This window comes from Oryx dammah, unplaced genomic scaffold, assembly GCF_014754425.2.
Source record: "Oryx dammah isolate SB20612 unplaced genomic scaffold, SCBI_Odam_1.1 HiC_scaffold_27, whole genome shotgun sequence".
NCBI classification, from domain to species: Eukaryota; Metazoa; Chordata; class Mammalia; order Artiodactyla; family Bovidae; genus Oryx; species Oryx dammah.
This window is the reverse complement of record NW_024070211.1, coordinates 20,470,408-20,494,280: the sequence shown is the minus strand read 5'-3', so window position 1 is coordinate 20,494,280 and position 23,873 is coordinate 20,470,408. Positions and strand designations below refer to the sequence as shown.

The window sequence follows — 23,873 nt, the reverse complement described above, 5'->3', positions numbered from 1 at the left end:
CATCTTGTCCTGGTGTGTCCCTGGCGTGGGGGCTGGAAAGGAACTGCTTCCCAGTGGGCCCAGGACAGGAAAGGAGCGCATTCCGCCGAGACCGACACTGTCCACAAGAGCGATCCGAATGGCTGCACAGTCTTCCGGGGGTCACTGTCCCCTCTCTTATGACCCATCACACCTGTCCAGCGTAGCTCTGATTTATTTTTATGACTGTTTCCCAGATTTAAAAACACAACCGCTTAGTGACAATACCAACCCTTTAACCTCTACAATCATTAAGAGTGAAACGAATGAGATGGAACAGTAAGTGATTGTGAATAAACTGGCTTGACATTTAAGATGGAAACTGGAAAATAAACAGAACCATTGCAGAGTTTCACGTTGAAAAGGCAGAACTCCACTGGTTTCTTGGAGAGGGCACACATTTTACCAGACGATTTGGAAGAGCCCATAACAATCCTAAGTGACCTAAATGACATCTAGATCTTCCAAAACGTATAAACCATATAAACCCTCCCCAACTACAGATTCAAACCTAGCAGCACAAATTCAGTCCTTTTCTCACTGCCTCACAAATGTGCAAGTCTGCTTCTGGCTACCTCATCTGATTGCAAGCTCTTTTTCTGAGAAACGAATGCAACCAATGTGAATTCTATTCAAATAACAGAACAAGCTAAGATGTTGATGATTAGCCTATTTGTGGCATCAAAAATAACAGCAATTTGTTCAGGTAATTTGTTTTCACAGCAGGCCACTGAAGGATGCTGAAGTACTAATTAGACCCACGTGGTTGTACTTGGCATGACAACACAGAAAACAATACTCCAGTATCCTGACTATTTATTTGTTATTCATAACATTTTGAAATCTAGCTCCACCTAAGTGATTATGCAGAATATGTTTAATAGATAGTCACAAGCAGTATCAACAATAGGCACCGTTAACCTGCCCTTCCTGCTTAAATTGGGTTTTCTCAAGTGCCCATTTGATAAAGTGAAAGTGAAGTTGTTCAGTCATGTCTGACTCTTTGCGACCCCATGGACCATAGCCTACCAGGCTCCTCCCTCCATGGGATTCTCCAGGCAAGAGTACTGGAGTGGGTTGCCATTTTCCTTCTCCAGCCCGTTTGGTAAGTCATCATCAAAACTAGAAACAGTTCCAACACAGTGAATCTAAGCTAAACCAGTGTCTCACTTTCACACCCGTATCTTGTGAAGGGAGGAAACACCAGTGGACACTCATGGTTCGTTAACAGCTGTTCAGCCTCTTGCAAAGGTTCTCTCTTACCTGAAGCGCCTTTGCTGCCTTTCTGACCCTTCAAACCATGCAGGCCGTTCAGGCCGGGCGACCCAGAGGGACCTGAAACACATCACACGTCTGTGACCCACAGGGGAAGACCCTCCATTCACATTCTCTGACTGTACCTTGCACGCACAGTCCAGGGGAAGGTTAACTGACGGGGACCCACAAATTCTCTAGGTGGGAACCATGAGACCTCACCATCTAAACATCGCTAGGAAGGCAGAATCCACTCCAGGGGTCATCGCTAAACACGGTCATGTGATGGACGTTTTCTGTTAACATAGACTGCTTAACATATACCTTTATATATTATATACTTAAATATTCTTTTCCATTATGGTTTATCATAGTAAAAGTGAAAGTGTTAGTGGCTCAGTCGTGTCCGACTCTGCAACCCCATGGACTATAGCCTGCCAGGCTCCTCTGTTCATGGAATTCCGCAGACAAGAATTCTGGAGTGGGTAGCCTTTCCCTTCTTCAGAGGATCTTCCTGACCCAGGGATCAAACCAAGGTCTCTTGCACTGCAGGCAGATTCTTTACCATTAGAGCCATCAGGGAAGTATATATATATATATATATATAGTAAATTTTTTTCCCATTATTCTTTATCATAGGATATTTAGTATAGTTCCTTGTGCTATACAGTAGGACCTCATTGTTTATCCATTCTATGTATAACATCTTGCATCTGCTAACCCAACCTCCCACTCCATCCTTAACTCAGCATATATCCTAACACATAACTTTATTTTTTTCATAATGTGTTTTTTTTTAATGTGGACCATTTTTAAAGTCTTTATTGAATCTGTTACAATATTTCTTGGGTTTTATGTTTTTGGCTGTGAGGGATGTGAGATCTTAGCTCTCCGACTGGGGCCTGAACCTGCACCCACTGCACTGGATGGTAAAGTCTTAACCACTGGACTGCCAGGGAACGAAGTCTCCCTTTCTTGGGTTTTAACACAGTTCTGTTAGTTTCTGACCATATCATGAATCTCTCTTTCTCTCTTTCTAGGCAGATAGTCTAGAACTGCTGAATCTTGGCATAGGAAATGACCTCCAACTTTACAACAAAAAAGGCATTCTAGATAAGGGAGAGATTGGGTGGGAGTAAACCCCTGCTTCCCTCCTCCCGTGCCCAGAATCTTCCCTCTCCACCATAGTCTGCAGATTTTAATTTCATCACAATCTACCTGGATAAATGTAGTAAGACAGCAAGGACAGGTGGGTCTGTGGCACACTGAGGAATGCATGTCCTGCTGATGTTTTTGAGCACTGTGCCATTCAGAGAGAACAGGCCTGCAGCTCAAATGTGGCTGCAGCTATTTCTCTGCCACCAGTTCTGTCAAAGAGAACCTCTCTGATGCCTCTTTACAGAAACCAAATTTATTTCATGATGATCACTGAGAACTCCATTCTCTGTAACTGGATAGATCTCACTGATGCCTGCATCTCCCTCTAGAACTTTCTGTCAGCTGTCACTAAGGCGCCATCTACTAATCTGATATGTGCACTTGTTCGCTCAGTCATGTCTAACTCTTTGCAACCCCATGAACTGGAGCCCGACAGGCTCCTCTGCCCATGGAGTTTTCCAGGCAAGAATACTGAAGAGGGTTCCATTTCTGCTCCAGGGGATCTTCTCAACCCAGGGATTGAGCCTGGGTCTCTTGTGTCTCCTGCATTGGCAGGTGGATTCTTTACCACTAGCACCACTTAGGAAGCCCAAAACAAACCACAAACTGTCACTGAGTGATACTATGGAAAAATCCAAATGAACTCTTTTGTCAACCCAATATGTATTATATTGGGTTGGCCAAGAAGTTCATTCGGATTTTTCTGCATAAGATGTTATGGAAAACCCTGAACAAATTGCTTAGCCAATCCAATATAATATGTGCTATATGACATAAATATATAGATTTGTAGGGAGGAAGTAAAGGGAAGCAGGGAGAGAGGGAGGGAACAGACTAATCAATACGGAACATCTGCATAAGATGTTATGGAAAACCCTGAACAAATTGCTTGGCCAATCCAATATAATATGTGCTATATGACATAAATATATAGATTTGTAGGGAGGAAGTAAAGGGAAGCAGGTAGAGAGGGAAGGAACAGACTAATCAATACGGAACATCCCTGGCTGCTGAGTCTTCTGCCAAGAGCTCCACACATGTCCCACTGATGGATGTGGGAGAAGAATCTTCTCAGCCCCTGGTAACCTTCCCACTACATTAATGGATTTCCCATTCAGAAACTGTTCTTTCTCACCTAAGGCTAAAAGCCCCTCAGAGCACAGTCAGGCATTCATTCAGTTTAGGTCATAGCCCTTGAAATTGTGATAATCACACCTTTGCTTATGTCTAACACAGAGAAGTGCCCTCACCAACCCCCATGACACTTACAGAGCTCCCTCTGGGCCTTTCTGCCCAACCTATCCCACTCTCTGTATAGCAGTACTGTCTGTGATGACTGGTTGACTTTGGATAAATTAATTGAGTGCAAGATCAGGTCTTATTACTCCTTTTATTCCTGCACTTAGCATATATCCTGACACACAGTAGGTGCTCAATAAATGTTTGTTGAGTGAGTGAGTGAATGAATGAGGAAATGACCAAGCCTAGAACAAGGAGGGTGAGGGACTGAACAGGGGGAGTTTCTGTTTATTGCTAAGTCATGTCCGACTCTTTGTGACCCCATGGACTGCAGCATCCCAGGCTTCTTCATCCTTGACTATTTCCCAGAGTTTGCTCTAACTGATGTCCATTAGGTTGATGATACCATCCAACCATCTCATCCTCTTCTGTCCCCATTCTCCTCCTGCCCTCAAAATCTTTCCCAGCATTGGGGTCTTTCCCAGTAAGTCAATTCTTCACATTAGATGGCCAAAGTATTGGAGCTTCATCTTCAGCATCAGTCCTTCTAATGAATATTCAAGGTTGATTTCCTTTAGGATTGACTGGTTTGACCTCCTTGCAGTCCAAGGGACTCTCAAGAGTCTTCTCCAGCACCACAATTCAAAAGGATCAGTTCTTTGGCACTCACCCTTTTTCGTAGTCCAACTCTCACATCCATACATGACTACTGAAAAAACCATAGCTTTGACTATTCGGACCTTTGTTAGCAAAGTGATGTCTCTGCTTTTTAATATGCTGTCTAGGTTTGTCAGAGTTTTTCTTCCAAAGAGCAAGTGTCTTTTAATTTCACAGCTGCAATCACCATCCAGAGTAATTTTGGAGCCCACGAAGATAAAATCTATCACTGTTTCCACTTTTTCCCCTTCTATTCGCCATGAAGTGATGGGACTGGATGCCATGATCTTAGTTTTTTGAATGTTGAGTTTTAAGCCAGCTTTTTCACTCTCTTCTTTCACCTTCATCAAGAGGCTCTTTAGTACCTCTTTGCTTTCTGTCATTAAAGTAGTATCATCTGCATATCTAAGGTTGTTGATATTTCTCCCAGTGAACTTGATTCCAGTACAGCATTTCACATGATATGCTCTGCATCTAAGTTAAATAATCAATATACAGCTTTGACATACTCCTTCCCCAATTTGGAACCAGTCCATTGTTCCACGTCTTGACCTGCATACAGTTTGCTCAGGAGATAGGTGAGGTGGTCTGGTATTCCCATCTCTTTAAGAATTTTCCACAGTTTGTTGTGATCCACACAGTCAAAGGCTTTAGTGTAGTCAATGAAACAGAAGCAGATGTTTTTCTGGAATTCCCTTGTTTTCTGTATAATCTAGCAAATATTGTCCCTTTGATCTCTGGTTCCTCTGCCCTTTCGAAGTCGAGCCTGTACATCTGGAATTTCTCGGATCACATATGACTGAAGCCTAGCTTGAAGGATTTTGAGCATTACCTTGCAAGCATGCAAAATGAGTGCAATAGTACAGTAGTTGGAACATCGTTTGGCACTGCACACAATTTGGCATTCCAAATTTCTTTGGAATTGGAATGAAAACTAACCTTTTCCAGTGTTGTGGACACTGCTGAGTTTTCTAAATTTGCTGATATATTGAGTGCAGCACTTTGATAGCATCATCTTTTAGGATTGTAATCAAGGAGGGTGAGGGATTGAGCAGGGTGAAACAAAGCTGTAAAAAAGAGTGAACTCCAATCTCTGTTTGCATCCAACATCTTTCATTGATAGATGTATAGGATGAGTAAGATTGGGGGAAGTTAATGTTATCCACTTGTATATAAATAATTCAAGCACTCATTATTATTTCTTCATTAAGGTAAGTCCTCTGTAGACTTCTTATTGGAAGATGGAACAGTTTGTTGGTTCCACTTTATTTTTATCAATACTGGAAACAGTTATTCTATTTTAAAATCTAAACATTAAATTGATACAAATGAGCCATATTCTCTCAAAATCAAAAAAGGGGGGAATGCACTCCCATTTTCCCCAAAGCTCTTGTTTCCTAACCACTTTTGTCAGGTCTAGCGGAGCTTGTTTTCCAATTCTCTTTTCTACTTATGAGCAAATGTTTCAAGTTTGCACCAAAAGAACACACAGACCTTCTTCATCTGCCAAATCTGGATATTTATTGCCATCTATCTGAAACGATAATACATTTTTTGAGACTACTCTGCTATTTCAACGTGTTTTGATCTCTAGCTTAAGCCACTGAGATTGATGGCTTGGGGACTTGGCTGGGGGTGGAATGTCTCAACTCCTGCCAACTCTCCATTGTCACATCAACATGTCCAAATCCAGCTCTGTCACAATTTCAGCCTCTCGCCATTGTTGAACTGGCCGACCCTTATCTGACCCAATGTTATCTTTCTAAATTGAATGCAGCTACATCTGGGTAGGGTTTTAAGGGCAATTTTTCCTTTTTGTACTGAAAGCTTTTCATCCATCCCATCTCTAAATCAGAAAGTTGTTCATGCATAAAATACATACAGGGCAGATGAGAGGCAATTAGGCTTACAAAACACAGTCCTCAGTAATGAGGCTTTTTTAAATTCACCTCTCTGGTCGTCCTCTGGCTTAACAACCATCATTTAAGGCTGCATATCACTGCACACACAGGCGAGGGCATTCTCTAGTCGGAGAATCTGATCTCATCTCCCAACTGTAAGCACAATTAAAGCTTCCATCTCTGTGAGCCAGCAGACTCGTGACTGGATGCCCACTCTGAGGTTTTCTTCTGTTGTCAAACTGAAAATGCTTCCCTATCCCCAGGAACCTTTCACAGTTTATACCTTTAATAGGGTGACCAACTTGTCCCTGTCTGCTTGGTGGCTTGCCTAGTTCTAACACTGTGAATCCTGTGTTCTGAGCATCTGCCCTGGCCAAGGCAAAGCGGGACAGCTGGTCGCCCTAACTTGAAAGCTGCTGGGAAAGAGACCTTTCTTTGAGCTTCTAGGTAATAGCTAAACAAAGTGGAAACCTTCACAAAACTGAAATAAGAAGGAATTCTCCTTTAATTCGGAAAATACACGAGTGCCTACTAAGAGAATGTACAAGAGCCTAAGATAGGGCCCCCTAACCTTGGTGCTTCAGCCCCCAAATGTGCTTGGTGACAGGCACTGAGGAGACACGCGACTGAGAGAGAAACCATCCCTGACTTGACAGAACAATCAGGCAGTTACCTCAAGAGGGATAAATGCTGTGGGGCAGGGTCAAGGAGGGGGCACCAGTTGTAAAAAGGGAGGATGCTTCTGATTTTCACAACTGTGAGGTGCTGGGCCTGTCTGTGCTGATAAAAGACGTCTCTAGGTGCTTTGTTCTTATGAAACAGTTTACTTGCCATCAACCAAAATAACCCAGCCCACATTCTTTACATGCTCTCATGCCAAAGCTTATTATTTTAGGCTTCTATTATTACAGTCTCCTATGGGGCTTCCCAGGTGGCTCAGTGGTAAAGAATCTGCCTGCAATGCCGCAGATGCAGGTTGGATCCCTAGGTCAGGAAGATCCCTTGGAGAAGGAAATGGCAATGCATTCCAATATTCTTGCCTGGGAAATCCCATGGACAGAGGAGCCTGGTGGGCTACAGTCCATGGGATGGCAAAGAGTTGGACACAACTTAACAACTAAACAACAGCAATGATGAATGCCTAACTAGGATTTGAGCATATATAGGTACTAGAAGTCTAAGCACCAAGCTATTTTTACCTATGTTGAAGTGAAAGTTTAAATCTGATGGAATATAAGCAGGACTCAGAATCCATATGGCCTGTTCTTAGTAGAGCAAACAACTTGGAGTTAGCAGCTGGTTTGTTCAAACAAGATAATCAGTCCCCTTGACTTATTTAGAACATACTTCAAATATTTAGTTTCTCAGTTCAAAGCATTTCTGCCAGAGTGTGGTTCATTTTTCTATCAGCATGATAAATGACAGCAATGGATTTATATTGTAGACGTTTTCATTCCTAAGAATGTATTTCACTGTTTTGTGGATTTAAAAAAAAAAAAAAAAAAGACTGGTTGTTCACTGGGCTGTTTGCAGGGAAACACTGTCCCCACACGGCCAGGAAATATCACTGCAGCGTCCATCTGTACACTGGGGTGTACATTTGGCTCAATTTACTCATTTCCTCACTCCTCCTCTTAGCAAACTTGTTTCATAGCACCGAATTACAATGTCATTGGAGATAATTTTGTTATTTGATCAAACTCGCTAGCTATCAGGTTTTTAATACCCTATCATACTGAAGCTATGTGGTAAGTGCAAACGAATTCAAGGAAAGGAAGAATCAACAATCACAACACGAGCCTTGTCATTTTAGTCAAGCTGAGTGTATAAAATGGCACCAGAGCTACCCTGGTGGCTCAGATGGTAAAGAATCTGCCGGCAATGCAGTCTACCTGGGTTTGATCCCTGGGTTGGGAAGATCCCCTGGAGAAGGGAATGGCAACCCACTCCAGTATTCTGGCTTGGAGAAATCCATGGACAGAGGAGCCTGGTGAGCTACAGTCTATGGAGTTGCAAAGAGTCAGACACTACTTAGCGACTAACATTTTCCATTTTCAGGACACTTGAAAATCCTTGCCATTTTACTGTAGTCGGAGGGTAGGAAGAAGTGGAGATTCCATAGGAGTAAAACAATGGAAAACATTGTCCTCTGGTTCTTTACCAACTTAGTCTCTTAAACACTCAAAAAGGCACCAGAGAATACCCCAACACAGTTGTAGGGTTTGTCAGAGACAGGAAACAGCCACAGTAATCAGAGAAACTCTTAAAATAACAAAATTATTTTGCTTGGAATCGTAAATTTACCACCAATCACTGCACTTCACATTACTAAAAAGGCCAGTGAAGAGGAAGAACAGTGCAAAGATATCTCTGTACTGATGATGGCAGCGTGCCCTGGTCTAGTTATTTGGCAGCATAGAAATACATAAGTGTATACCAGCTCTTCAAAATAAACAACTTCCCTCTATCTATCTGACAAATGAAGAGGTGAGAGTGTAGAAAAATGTTACTTGGATTTTCAAAACAATAAACTGAGTGAGCCCCAAAGAAGGGATTTCCAGTTCTTCTAAGAGGAAGTACTCTTTATTTTGCCAAAATTTACTGTACTTATGAGACAACTAAGGACTTCTCAGGTGGTGCTACTGGTAAAGAACCTGCCTACCCAAGCAGGAGACCCAAGTTCCTGAGTCGGGAGATCCCCTGGAGGAGGGTAGCGAAACCCACTCCAGTGATCTTGCCTGGAGAGTCCCATGGACAGAGGAGCCTGGTGGGCTACAGTCCATGGGGTTGCAAAGACACATAACTGAAGTGTTTAAGTGCACACGCACACACATGAGCCAACAAACAGAAGTGGGAAGAAAAGGGAGGAAGGCGATAGAGGGGTCTTGGTTACAGAAATCTAACCAAGTAAGGCTTGACCCTTCAAGTGTTAACTGAGGTGAAGACAGACTCTCAACTTCATAGCTACTCATTCAATTGTTCATTCTTCCATTTCTCCATTAATTAAATAATTAATTATATTTATTCACAAAAATAAATTTATAAATTGTAATTTTAATTTATAAATATATTTACAGTTTTATTTATTTTTATAAATAAACACAATAAACCAACCAACAGACTTACTAGGAATCTACTTGTACCAAGGATATAAAAAATAGTTCTTAAAATTAAAAAATCAAGCTACCATATGATTCTGCAATCCCACTCCTGAGCATACTTCTGGAGAAAACCATAATTTGAATAGACACATGCATCCCAGTGTTCACTGAAGCACTATTTACAATAGCCAAGACATGGAAGCAGTCAAATGTCCAGCAACAGATAAATGGATAAAGAAGAAGTGCTATACATATATACAGTGAAATATTACTCAGCCATTAAAAAAGAATGAAATAATGCCATTGGCAGCAGCATGGATTGACCTAGAGAGTATCATATTAAGTGAAGTAAGCCAGACAGTGAAAGACAAATATTATATGATAATGCTTATATGTAGTAAAAAATAAATGATACAAAGAAACTTATACAGAAAACACAAATAGAGGAGGGGACATATGTACACCTATGGCTGATTCATGTTGATGTATGGAAGAAACCAACACAACATTGGAAAGCAATTGTCCTCCAATTAAAAATAAATAATATTTTTAAAAAACAGAAATATAATACAGAAAACAAACTTATGGTTATAGAAAACAAACTCCAATTAAAAAAAATAAATTTATATTAAAAAAAACAATAATGTCATAGGAGAAGTTTTAAAAAATTAAAAAATAAAAATGTAAAGAATAGATTATGTAGAAAATATTGACTGAGCTATAAAATGCTTAACTAGGAAAAAAAATAAAGAAAACAATTTAATGGTTTCCAACGGAGAAATGGGGGGAGGGATAAATTAGGAGTTTGGGATTAACATATACACAATACTATATATAATATAATCAACAAGGACCTATGTATAGCACAGGAAGCTAATATCAATATTTTGTAATAACCTATATGGGAAAAGAATCTGAAAAAATAGATATATATGTATATATGATTGAATCACCTAAAACTAAGACAACACTGTAAATGAACTATAGTTCAATTCTTAAAAATGATTCTTGGTTTTTAAAGAAACTTATATTCTGGGATTTCCCTGGCAGTACAGTGGTTAGGACTCCATGCTTCCAATGCAAGGGGCAGGAGGTCGGTCCCTGGTTGGGGAACTAGGACCCCACATGCCTCATGGTGTGGGCAAAAAATTTACAAAGTTTTTTAAATAAAAAAAAAATTAAACATTACATTCTGCTTGGTGAGAAAGACCTCTAAACAAAAATAAATGTGGTACAACGTAAGTATTTTGCTAGAGGTATACAAAAAGTACCATGGAAAAAAATTTTTTTCTACAATGAAAAAACGGACTGAAAAAGAATTAGTACCACTGATGAATGGAGGGGTATGAGATTTGTTTATATATATTCTATTCTACTCTATTCCACAAGACCTATATTATAACCAATCTACTACACTTTTAAAACTTAACCAGGACAAAAACATTTCTTCATCAAAGATAATGAACATGGGTTCCTCCTTCACCATAGCATCGTATTCTTTTCTCTTCCTTCTACTTTGCATAACTGGCAAATACACATTTAATATCTGTCTCCCCTTCTAAACTGTGAACTCCGTGAAGGCAGGAACTGTGTCCGTTTTCTTCAACATTTTGTGCCTAGTGTCTAACAGAGAAATCTAGGACACAAGAGCTTGACTCTCTGGGCTGAGAATAAATGCAAAGGCTCAAAAAATTATGGACAACAATGGGAGAAATGTCCTAAAAAATGAGCATCATTTTGGTAGAGCCGATCAGGAGACCAGGCCAGTGCTGCCTGAGTAAGAAAGAAAAGGAGGTATCCATGGGCATCCTGGGAAAAGGGGGACCCCAGAGCATGTCCCTGGGGTGCGAGAGAGGCACTCTGAACTTGTGGGAGCATCGCTGGCTAGAACTTTCTGAGGGGTCAGGGTTCCTTCTGACTTACCGTTTATTCCTGGAAGACCTGGTGCCCCTGGGTCCCCCACGATGCCTCTTGGTCCAGGATCCCCCACTTCTCCTGGGGGTCCCTGCAGCCCAGGCCCCCCTGGATTACCTGAGGACGACAGGGAGGTTTTGCAGGCATCCACCCCACTCCAGTACTCTTGCCTGGAAAATTCCATGGATGGAGGAGCCTAGTAGGCTGCAGTCCATGGGGTCGAGCAGAGTCAGACATGACTGAGCAACTTCACTTTCATTTTTCACTTTCATGCATTGGAGAAGGAAATGGCAACCCACTCCAGTGTTCTTGCCTGCAGAATCCCAGGGACGGGGGAGCCTGGTGGGCTGCCGTCTACGGGGTCGCACAGAGTCGGACACGACTGAAGCAACTTAGCAGCAGCAGGTGATATACAAGTTTCATTAACTTGGGAGACAATCTATATTCTTAATACATGGGTCCCTGGGATATTGTTTTATTACTTTTTCTTCCTTAACCTCCTAGTTTTAATCTCAAGAGGAGAAAATACATTTCAAACTAAAGTTGCCAATTTTGATTTGAAATTTTCACTTGATTCTGAATTGGCAGGAGGAGGAGCCGTTGAAATGTTGTGTTGAATGGGTGAGGTTTGTAGGCTAAAGAAGAGGAAACCAGCATCCTGAATGGAAGAGGCCTCAGGGGAGGCTGGAGAGAAGCTTTTCTGTCAGCCCATCACTTTGCGCCTGGCATCCTCCTTGGATGAAGACAGATCTGTCTTCATTTGTTCCCAGACCACCCCAGTGAGATCAGTCTATCTCCAACTTAGGGGTCAGGGATAGGTATGTTTAAGTGACTTGTCCAGAGTCACAGGTCTGGGAAATGGCAGAGCCAGCTCTGGACCAGTCTAAAAGACAAGAGCTAGATGAGTGCCCAGGAAGTCTCCGGGTGCCTTTCAAGTTACCTGGACATCCTGTTGGTCCAGAGAAGCCAGGAGGTCCTGGCCTTCCGGGTGGTCCTCCAGGACCTTGAGCACCAGGCAAGCCCTGCTCTCCAGATGCTCCCAACCGTCCTAAAGAAAGAAGGATCGAACATCTGAGTAGCTGCAGTTGCTCTCCAAAGCAGTGAATCTATGAAACCTCCAATTTCAGCTCTTTCTTTTCTACTCTTACTTTTATATACATACAATTTTTCTATTGAAAAGATAACATATACGAAAAATTGAAAACAAAACATCTAAAATCCCACCAACTTAACACAGTATTTCATATGCATAATATTGTGCAAATAAGGCCTCCAATTTTATATTCTGATTTTTAATTAGCATTGTATCATAAGTAATCTTCCAAGCTTCATATCATTTTCCTAATTATTGTTTTGAAACAACTGGCTGATAGCTTATTGAGTTAACCCTAATTAAATTAATTAACTAATTTTCTCTACTATTGGCCATCTGAGTTATTTCTAACTCTCCCTGTTATGCATAATGATCTTTATATATTTTCAATCAATTTTTTTTCTCTTATTAAATTGTTTCCTTAGGAAAAATTCCTGGGGGCAGAATTTTTAGGTAAGAGAGTCTGATATTTTGGTTGTTTTTAATGCATTTTTAAGGGCTGAAGTATTTTAAAGTAAATCACAGACATCATGGAATTTCATCCCTAAATATCTCAGGAGGTATGTCTGAAAACATAAGAACATTTTCCTATGTGGCCAAAATAACATCATCACAGCCAAGAAAATTAATCATGTTCAATACTCATTCCATGCTTGAGTTGCCTCAATTGTCCTCTTAATGTCCTTCACAGCTGGTTTGTCCTCACTGGGTCCCCTTCCAGAACCACATATTACATCTGGTGAATACATCTACTAGGTTAAAAAAAGAAAAACAATCGGCCATGGTCCCCTTCTCAGGACAGTGACATGCTGAAGAGGAAGGCTCAGCTGCTTTTAATGTTTAAGAACAGACCATTCAGCATTTGGTTCTTGAAAGAGGTTGCCTAGTGGTTTGGGATAAAGTCTCCATCAACTCACATCACCACACGTAACCCACCCACAGCCCTACAACTCCAAGAGCATAGCATGTGCTCACTGGAGACTTTTTAGTTTTTGGATTTTTTTCTTGCTAATCTAGTAAGAATGAAATGATACTTCAGACTCTAAGTCATATTTGATTACTAGGAAAGTTGACTTCACCATGTATTTATTCATTATCTCTGCCTGTAATACAATTTATATTTATAGGATAAACCAATAGTCTGTGCCAAAGTTCATCAGTTGAATCTGCAAATAAATTACATGGTATTGTATTTACAAACCCACGGAGGTCAGAGTCACTATTCTAAAACACAAGAAACAAGCCTGTGTTAGTCTATACTTGTTCCTGATCAAATTTAAGATCTATGAGCTTCACTGTGTGTTGCTTTATTTATCCTGAAAATATTCCTGCAGTAAAGGTGTTAGTTGTGTTAGTCGCTCAGTCATGTCCAACTCTCTGTGACTGTAGCCTGTCAGGCTTCTCTCATAGAATTCTCCAGGCAAGCATACTGGAGTGGGTTGCTATTTCCTTCTCCACGGGATCTTCCTGACCCAGGTATCAAACCCAGGTCTTTTGCATTGTGGGGAGATTCTTTACCATCTGAGGGCAGCATTTTCCTATTTGCAAATGAAAGTTGTTTAGTCGCTAAGTCATGTCCGACTCTTTTGCAACCCCATGAACTATAGCCTGCCAGGGTTCCTCTGTCCATGGGATTTCCCAGGCAAGAATACTGGAGTGGGTTACCATTTCCTTCTCCAGGGGACTATTCCCTACCCAGGGATCGAAACCAGGTCTCCTGCACTGGCAAGCAGATTCTTTACCACTGAGCCACCAGGGAAGCCCTTTTGCAAATGAAAAAACTGAACTATTAAAGGCTTGCCTCTCCAATCACGGTTGTATTAAGAGCAGAACTTCTGAGTTAATCTCTACTGTATTTGCTCTCTGAAACAAAGGAAGGGGAAGTAGAACTGAGCCCAGTACAATCATATAAAGTCCCCTGAGACAGGCTGCAGGTCCATGCCTTCTTGTTAGGCTTGTTCAAATTCAACCCAGCTTTTTTTCCAGTCAATGAAAATTGCATGTTTAGTAAACTCTGTGCTGGTACATAAAGTATGATGTAACTTTAAAAATTCAAGCAAAAGCTATGGCATTTGGGAAAGGGAATGATTTAAATGGTGATAACCGCAGGACGCCAGGGAAATAACACCAAGGCAAATTTTCTTGAAAAAGTGAGCCTATACATAAAATAACTCTGCTTTATGATTTTTAACTTAAAATATTAGGTAATATAAAAGGTCTCCATTTTGGACTATTTTCAGCTCATGAAATCTTACTTTCTTAAAGGTTTTACATAAAAATAGCAGTAAGTGTGGAAAGATTTCTTCATGTTTTGCTGATGATGACAATGATGAATTACACATTACATTTGTGTAGCACTTTTTGGTTTACTAATCGCTTTCAAGGAATCTCATTTGATTGATCTTCAGAACAACCTGTAATCTGCTGAAAGCCAGTTTACAGATGAGCAAACAGCTCAGAGATGATAAGCAACTGGCCCAAGACCACATGTTCAGTGGTAATGGAGGTTGACTTTGAACCAATGATTTTCCTTTCTGAGACCTCATTCTGGTCCTTCTTATGAACTCCCACAATGCTAACCTCAAAGCTATTTTCCCCTCCAAATGTACACACATAAGCTATACATCTCAGTTAAAATTATATTATCTAAATCTATTTGACATGCCAGAGGTAAAAGACCCAAAGGGAAGGGAATGGAAAAGGAAGTTTTTGCCAGGGTAATGGCTTGTTCTTCTGTTAGATTTCCATTTTAGCAATTTATGGTATAAAAACAAAATTTAATTTATTCTTATTGTAAATATGGTTTCCCTGTGCCTATAATTTTTTGAATTGCAGAGGTGGACTGAGGAGCCTGGAGGGCTGCTGTCCATAGGGTCGCACAGAGTTGGACACGACTGAAACGACTTAGCATGCATGCATGCATTGGGCAAGGAAATGGCAACCCACTCTAGTATTCTTGCCTGGAGAGTCCCAGGGACAGGGGAGCCTCGTGGGCTGCCGTCTATGGGGTTGCACAGAGTCGGACACGACTGAAGCAACTTAGCAGCAGCAGCAGCAGCAGCAGCAGCAGCAGCATAGAGTGTAAATGGCTTCCCTTGTGGCTCAGATGGTAAAGAATCTACCTGCAATGCAGGAGATGTGGGTTTGATCCTTGGGTCGGAAAGACCCCCTGGAGAAGGGAATGGCTACCCAGTCCAGTATTCTTGCCTGGAAAAACTCCATGGACAAAGGAGCCTGGTGGGCTGTATAAGTACTTGGGGTCAGAAAGGGTCGGACACGATTGAGCGACTCACACACACACATAGTGTGTAAAGACAACTGAAACTCTATAAAATGTCTAAAGTTAAAAAACAAATTTTTTTATTCTTTAAAATAAATAAATACATAAGTGAAACAAAAACAAAGAAATAAAAATTCCCATAATAGGTCTGCTCAGATAGTCTGTCATATGGAATGAAACATGACCATCACCAAAGAGAATCTGAAATAAAGCATGAAACTATTAATACGAGATATTTAATTTACAAGTGCATGCTCAGTCATGTCTGACTCTTTGTGACCACACGGACTGTAGCCCACCAGGCTCCTCTGTCCACAGGGTTCTCCAGGCAAGAATACTGGAGTGGGCTGCTATTTCCTCTTCCGGGGTCTTTCCAACCCAGGGATTGAACCGGTGTTTCCTGTGTCTCCTGCACTGGCAGGCGAATTCTTTACCACCGAGCCACCTGGGGAGGCCTTAATTTACAAGGTGCTCATCTAAACGTAAACCTGGTCTCTAACCTGTCCACTATCAGCTTAACAGCACTGGGTGTCACTGATTGAACCAATTACCTGTGGAGAAACAAACATTCTTTCCTGGCAGTGGATACCCCTGCACACACCTTTGTACATCTGTCTGATTACTGACTTCAGCTGTATTCCAACACGAGGAATTAGTAAACGGCTGTGTGTATTTTGTCAGCTGTGGGTCATCTACTGTGGGCAACCTCAGCCTCTATGGAGAGTAAGTACTCACTGGAACACCGTCATCTGTTCTGAGGGATTACACATCAACTGTTGCTGATAACAGAGTACTGTTTCCAAAGACTTGTGGATGATGAAGCTTTACCTTTTTTTTTTTTGGTTTGGTTTTTAGTAAATTAGATACACAGGAAATGCAGTATTCTATAATATTATATCTCAGCAACAGCAGCCCTCAGGGCATTCACCTATGCTTTTCTGAGTAGAAAAGAAAGGCTTGGAATGAAAACCTGCCACTGCAGTCAGTTGAGTGGTTCTTGCTTAATTATCATTTTTAATTACGGAGATTGTAAAAGGGTCCAAATTGTCATTTTTGACCCTGGGAAGTGTGTTGTTAACATCCCAGGCCATGGGACCCACGATGGCAAGATGATGGAGAGTCTCTGGTGTTCTCCTAGACCAGTGGTTATACACAAGTTTTCTGTTTATTTTTTTAAGTTTTATTTATTTATTTGGCTGTGTCAGGCCTTTGTTGTAGTGTACAGGTGTCTCTAGTTGTGGCACGTGGTCCCTACCGGGGATTGAACCCTTAGAAGGCAGATTCTTAACCACTGGACCACCAGAGAAGTCTCTATACATAGTCCTTCTGATACGTATCTTAATGAGTAAAGGGGGGAGAAAATACTGATATAGTCATTCCCAACTAGGAGGATGAAGTAATTATTCCAGTTTTCAAAACACACTTACTCTTTTTTGTTTGAATAAGAAAACGATGGGTCTGTACCTGGATATCCAGGGCTACCTGGCTCACCCTTTGGACCAGGTGGGCCAAACTGACTTGCCGATTCCCCTTTGTGTCCTGTAAGTGATAAAATACACACATTATTTAAGAGAGTTTATATTTTTTCTTCCAAGTGACATAATAACGTTCACGTATTTGTGTCTTTATAGTCTATCTTTAATGTTCCAGGAAAGGATTTTTTTGAAAAATGCTTTTTTCCCCCTACATAAGGACATAGGGGATACAAGGTGAGATTTAAGAACACATGTAAGAACACAGATGCAAGGTATGATTTAAACACACACACATACACACATGTTTATAGTTCATGACAGTCACAAGAAACAAGATTGTTTATTCTTAAGCTTATTCTTAATAAACTTAAATTTTTAATTTTCTAAAGTAGTTTCAAATTTAGATGTCTATTTAAGAAATTACTTGGCATTGAGTAACTAAATCCTCATACTGTTTTTCAGGAAGAGAAGGCAGAAATTGTTACTGTTTCGGCTACTGCAATCACATTTCAAGCTCTCTACAAGGAAGCTCAACTCAGTGTGCTTGTAAAAAAAAAAATCACAAAAAGTCATCTTATTGATGACTTCACAAGGCACATTCAAAGGCCATTGTAGGCAGTGATTCTCATAGTCCCACAGAGCTGTTCCACACTGCTGCTGTGTCCTTTCAGACACAAAGACCCATTAATACATTATAGCTGAGAATCAATTAAAAAGACGCTTACTCCTTGGAAGGAAAGTTATGATCAACCTAGACAGCATATTAAAAAGCAGAGACATTGCTTTGTCAACATGGGTCCATCTAGTCAAGGCTATGGTTTTTCCAGTAGTCATGAATGGGTGTGAGAGTTGGACTATAAAGAAAGTTGAGCACCAAAGAATTGATGCTTTTGAACTGTGGTGTTGGAGAAGACTTTTGAGAGTCCCTTGGACTGCAAGGAGATCCAACCAGTCCATCCTAAAGGAGATCAGTCCTGTGTGTTCATTGGAAAGACTGATGCTGAAGCTGAAACTCCAATACTTAGGCCACCTGATGTGAAGGGCTGACTCATTTGAAAAGACCCTGATGCTGGGAAAGATTGAGGGCAGGAGGAGACAGGGATGACAGATGAGATGGTTGGATGGCATCACTGACTCAATGGACATGAGTTTGAGTAAACTCCAGGAGTTGGTGATGGATAGGGAGGCCTGGTGTGCTGTGGTCCATGGGGTAGCAAAGAGTTGGACACAACTGAGTGACTGAACTGAACTGAGAGCCAATTATAAATAGAGGATTCAAAATGGCGGAGTAGGGAAGGGCAAAATAATTGATGTGGTTGTAAGAGAAGAAGAGAGCTAATTAGGCATATATTGTAGCACCTGCCCACCAACACCCTTTTAAAGGGGTCCCACCCACACCTTAGAGAAGGTTCTCTTCCACCTGACCCTACTCATAATTGGAGTTAGTCATTTGAAAGGTACAAATCTGGTTCATCCCAGGTCAGCCAGTCTTTGAGAAATTATAATAAAAAAGTAAAAATTTGAAGTCCTTGTCTATTGAGGCAGAAATCAAAAGCATTTTCATGATGGAGGTTGGTTATCACAATGTCCTGATACAGATCATGTTCAAGTACATTCCAAACATCCAGAGAGATCCAGAAAGGATACTGAATACAGAGTGACAAAGCTGGTTGTAGTCAGATAAGTGAAAAATCAGACCATGGAGACAAGTCTCGGGAAAAAAATATGGATTGCCCAAGGGGTAGGTTCCATCAGACTGTGGTCCAGCAGAACTATAGCTCTTACTTGTGGGCTGCATGAGACAGCTTTTACTTCAGTACCTTCATTGTACTTCATTTTCTGGAAAAGATGGCCAAATGCAAGGAGGAGGGAAATGAGAAGAACTAGGTTTGTTCTTTGAGAGAGGTGAAACATCTATAATAAATATGTAGATGAGTAGCAGAGATGAGGAGTGTGTTTTGAGCACTGAAGCTATACAATGTCAAAATCCAATATGAAAACTTTCCTATTTGTAAGTACTTCTGAAGAGGAGAGCTAAATTATTCTTTCTGAATAAGTAAGGTTGCACAGTTCATTTTTTTCATATAACAATTATCCCATTATTTATGGAGTGTCTCTCAAAGTAAAAAGCATGTTTCACTGGTAGTAAGGGAGAAGATTTTTAGGCAGCTCATTGATTACTGTTTCATATTTTAGAGTTATTTATTTTAACCTATATTAAAATAAAACATAACTGTACACCAAGCCGATAAATTCACAGATAGTGAGGGTAAGGCTAAGGTTAAAAAGGTGAATCATTTTAAAGTAGATTTAAAGAAAAATATTAACCCAATGGTACACAAAAATAGGAAAAATATTAAAGCTTATGTGAAAACATTGCAATTTAAGATAGCCTGATTTTTGTTTGTTTGTTTAATCTGCATAATGAGTTAATGAAACCTCTTTTTGTAAGGACATTTTTAACCTGGGGTTATTCCTATTTTCCTGGAAACCTGATAAAGGTAGAATGTAAGTTGACATGATACAGGTAGAATGACAAGGCAACATCGTCCCTGGCATAAATTAAACTAAGGCCTGTGAGGCCAAATGCAGCCTGCGGACTTCTGTAAATAAAGTTTTATTGGAACATAGCTATACCCCCTTTGTTTTCAGGCTGCTTTCACGCTTGCTGTGTTTTCATGTACTGTTGTTGCAGCAGAGCTCACACAGCTAAAGATATTTATGATCCGGCCCTCTGTAAAAAATACATTTGCTGACCTTTGGCTGATGGTAAAAAATCCCAATTGTAAATTACACTTGGCCCAGGAATTCTTAGTGAACTATTAACACTTGGTGAGAAGCCATGGCTTTGGCTTTCTCTATCTACCATGACTCTTGTAACAGCCCCTAAAAGCTGTACCTATGCAGTTTTTAGAAGAGATACTGGTTCCTCTGGGGCATGGGACACGGGCCACCAATGTGGCCCTGTCTCCTTGCACCTGAGCTGTCACTTACGGAGCTGCAGTCACTAGAACAGGTGTGAGGACTCCTGCCAAGCACGCAGACATGTTTTCTACACAGTACCATTGGACCTGAGTATATACAGATTGGCTCTATATATACCATTAGCTCTATATATATACAGATGATTTAGGTCTTATCTGACTATCTAGTAGAGTCTGTGAGGAACTCTTTAAGTGCTGCAGCTTGTATGCTTTGCTTTACATGCCAAAGGTACTTGCTTACAATGTTACAAACATCCAGGACTATGAGCTTGGTGGATGGCTACTGTATTTCCAAGCCATACCTTTAGGTCCTCTTGTACCATCAATTCCTGAAGGTCCCGGGCACCCTGGAGAACCTGGCTCACCCTGATAGTTTAATGAAACAGAAGTAAGACTTTAACTGAATTTCAAATACAAATGACACACTCTTGACATGACCCAGTTATCATTTTCTATAACAAATTTGGCTTTTATAATTTGCTGTGGTAAAGAAAGTTGGAAATGCATTGGAAGCATATCACTGCATGCATCTAGTTTGTAAAAAGTTGACAAAATGCTTCCAGAAGTAGTGATACCAACAGGAGATATCCAATTCTCTATATTCAATTGTAAAACAGTAATTGCATCACATCATTTGAACTTTAAGTTTTGAATGAATGAACTGATACCAAATAAAATATTATTATAAAGCTTTAAAAATCTATTTTTAAAGAGTATAAGTAGCAGAGTATGCTATACATTTTCCAGAAGTTGTAAGTTAGGCTCCTACAGTTGTACTTCTAGGGTATTCGGCTCATGATTGTAAAGATAAAAAAATTTGAAACAAAATCTATGATATCTGCCATTGGATAGGAAGGCTTTGAAAGCAGAATTTGGGTCATTTTTCACATGACTCTTTAATCTGGTGAACCAGCCATCCTGAGGCAAGTCTTTATGAAGCTGTTTAAACAAAAGAGGGGTAGTATGCGGAGTAAGTGACTTGATCATCTGTGTCACTGGAACCAGGCGTGAGCACTGGCCAGAAATTAGTTACATCATGGCCTTCCAGAGACTCCATTCTTCTCTCAACCAACTTCTTGCATTCTAAAAGCTGTTGAAAGGACCCTGACATACACTGGCAAAGTAAGATGCCTAACGGGCATCCCCAGGCCAGAAAGGTTTTATTTTTTCTTTCCTTCCAAAACAGCAGCTGCTTACCTGGTCACCCGGAAATCCTGGAAAACCAATGATCCCTCTCAGCCCAGGTGAGCCTGGAGGGCCTGGGGGTCCAGGAAGCCCTGGCTGCCCATTTCTTCCGGGCTCCCCAGGGTGAAATCCAGGTGGTCCATAGCTTCCTGGCTCTCCTCTCCTTCCTTGCATCCCAGGATGACCTTTATCACCTGATGGAGTTGGAAGAGTTACAGAACTCTTGGAGGAAATTTTAGGCTGGGCGATAGGCTACAGGCTTTTGGTACTACTTATAGAAGATGAGGGCTTCCCTGGTGGCTCAGATGGTAAAGAATCTGGCTGCAGTATGGGAGACCGGGGTTTGGTCCCTGTGTTGGGAAGATCCCCTGGAGGAGGGCATGGCAACCCACGCCAGTATTCTTGCCTGGAGAATCCCCATGGATAGAGGAGCCTGGCAGGGTGCAGTCCATGGGGTGGCAAAGAGTTGGACACAACTGATTGATTAAGCATATAGGAGATGAAGCCATGTCCTAGAAATTAAGAATACTAATTCCTGCCCTAAACCACATCACAAAGGTTTCTGGCTTCTGTGATCTCACTGTAAAAAGGATTCCTCCATAAACAGACCCAGGGCTATCCAAGAAAAGGATGCTTTATTTATTCCAGCATCACTTGCTTTATTATAACACGCTTATTTTACAGATGAGGAAGGACTCACCCAGAGAAGTTAAAACATTCATCCTCTAAAAACTAGTTAAAGAAAGAACCCAGATCTCATGAAGATCAGGTCTAAACCAGGGAAGGGGAACACAAATTTGCCTTCAAAACCCTTGCTCTGCAGTGTGTCTGAGGGCCAGTAGCGCAGGCATCGAGGAGCATGTTAGAAATCCAGACCTGCTGATTCAGTAACTGCATTTTAACAAGGGCTGCCAGGGATGCCCACTGAAGGCTGAGTAGTACCTTTTGTACTTGAAATTCTGGATAGTCACTGTGCTACTCATTTGAATGAAAGTGTTAGTCACTCAGTTCTGTCTGCCTCTTTGCGACCCCATGGAGTATAGCCCACCAAGCTCCTCTGTCCATGGGATTCTCCAGGCAAGAATACTGGAGTGTGTTGCCATTCCCTTCTCCAGGGGATCTTCCTGACCCAGGGATTGAATCTGGGTCTCCTGCATTGCAGGCAGATTCTTTACTGTCTGAGCCACCAGGGAAGTCCAAACCCAGGAATACTGTAAACCTGGAACCAGTATTTCAAATATCTAGTCTGGACTGATTCTAGTTGGGAATATCCGAATCTATTTCTTTTTTTATTCTGCAGGCACATGGGCTTAATTCACAGTACATGGGATCTTCCTGGATCAGGGACTGAACCTGTGTCTCCTGCACTGGCAGGCAGATTCTTTATCACTGAGCCACCAGGGAAGCCCCTAAACACATATGAACTAAGTTCTAACATGGAAAAAAAGTACCATGAGGGAGATTCCTAAGCCTGTATTTTTCTTTTTATCTAAAGAATGACCTTTCCTAAACTCTGTATTACAGTTTTCTTGCAAAAGTTGTCTAATACACATGCTTGTGTGAATGACCTGTGAAGAAGTTAACTTAATTGGTATGATTAGAAAACGTAAGCACTTACCATTTTCTCCTGGGAATCCGCCATCCCCAGAAGGCCCAGGTTCTCCAGTTTCCCCCTTCTTGGAAATAATATCCATTTCTCCTTCATATCCCGGGGGTCCTCTTGCTCCTTTAGATATTAAATATAAGAGCAAAACAAATTATGACTGTATAAGAAGCATCAGACTTGTGATTATTCCTTTGTGGCTCTTCATATCGTTTGAAAATTCTCATTCAACCTAAACTGTATTTACGTTCATAGACTGCACGGTATCAACATTGTTGATTGACTTCATAGAGGAAGGTCCACGCCTTTTACACTCCTTTCTCACCTTGTCCAGCAACGGTGTCTGATATATAGTAAGTCCCTACCTATGAATGGGTTATGTTCCTAGAGTGCGTCTGTAAGTTCAATTTGTAAGTCCAACAAAGTTAGCCTAGGTTCCCAACTAACACAGTTGGCTTATATAGTACTATACTGTAATAGGTTTATAATACACAAATAATATATAAAAGCAAACACACACACACAAATTTTAATCTTATAAGAGAGGATCTTGAAAAATAAAGTGAAGAAAGTGAAAGTGAAAGTGAAGTCGTGTCCGACTCTTTGCGACCCCATGGACTGTAGCCCACCAGGCTCCTCTGTCCATGGGATTTTCCAGGCAATGGTACTGGAGTGGATTGCCATTTCCTTCTCCAGCAGATCTTCCTGACCCAGGGATCAAACCCAGGTCTCCTGCAGTGTAGACAGACGCTTTACCGTCTGAGCCAGAGAAGTACTTCCAATAGCTGCATACAGGGGCTGGCATCGAGTGAACAAGCAAGAAGAGTTACTGACTGGAGGAGGGACAGGAGGTGGGAGATGGCAGAGCTGAAGGATCATCAGCAACAGGAGACAGAGGATGAAAGGCAGTTTCACTCATGCCTGACATTGATGGAACGCATGTTTGCATCTTTGAAAGTTCACAACTTGAAGATTCATGTGCGGGGGACTTACTGTACACTGAGTGCTCAG

General features: G+C 41.1%; 1 protein-coding gene across 2 annotated transcripts in view; it reads right to left on the bottom strand.

Annotated features, from left to right (window-relative positions):
* COL4A4 (collagen type IV alpha 4 chain) overlaps positions 1-23,873 on the bottom strand; it is a 146,394-nt gene that overhangs the window by 24,478 nt on the left and 98,043 nt on the right. For both annotated transcript variants that reach the window (XM_040228464.1, XM_040228463.1), the window contains exons 32-38: positions 22,878-22,985; positions 21,272-21,453; positions 20,377-20,440; positions 17,080-17,154; positions 12,183-12,290; positions 11,252-11,359; positions 1,282-1,353 (exon numbers count right to left, since the gene is read on the bottom strand). In XM_040228464.1, coding sequence (XP_040084398.1) covers positions 1,282-1,353; positions 11,252-11,359; positions 12,183-12,290; positions 17,080-17,154; positions 20,377-20,440; positions 21,272-21,453; positions 22,878-22,985 — 717 coding nt within the window. The remainder of the gene's footprint in view (positions 1-1,281; positions 1,354-11,251; positions 11,360-12,182; positions 12,291-17,079; positions 17,155-20,376; positions 20,441-21,271; positions 21,454-22,877; positions 22,986-23,873) is intronic.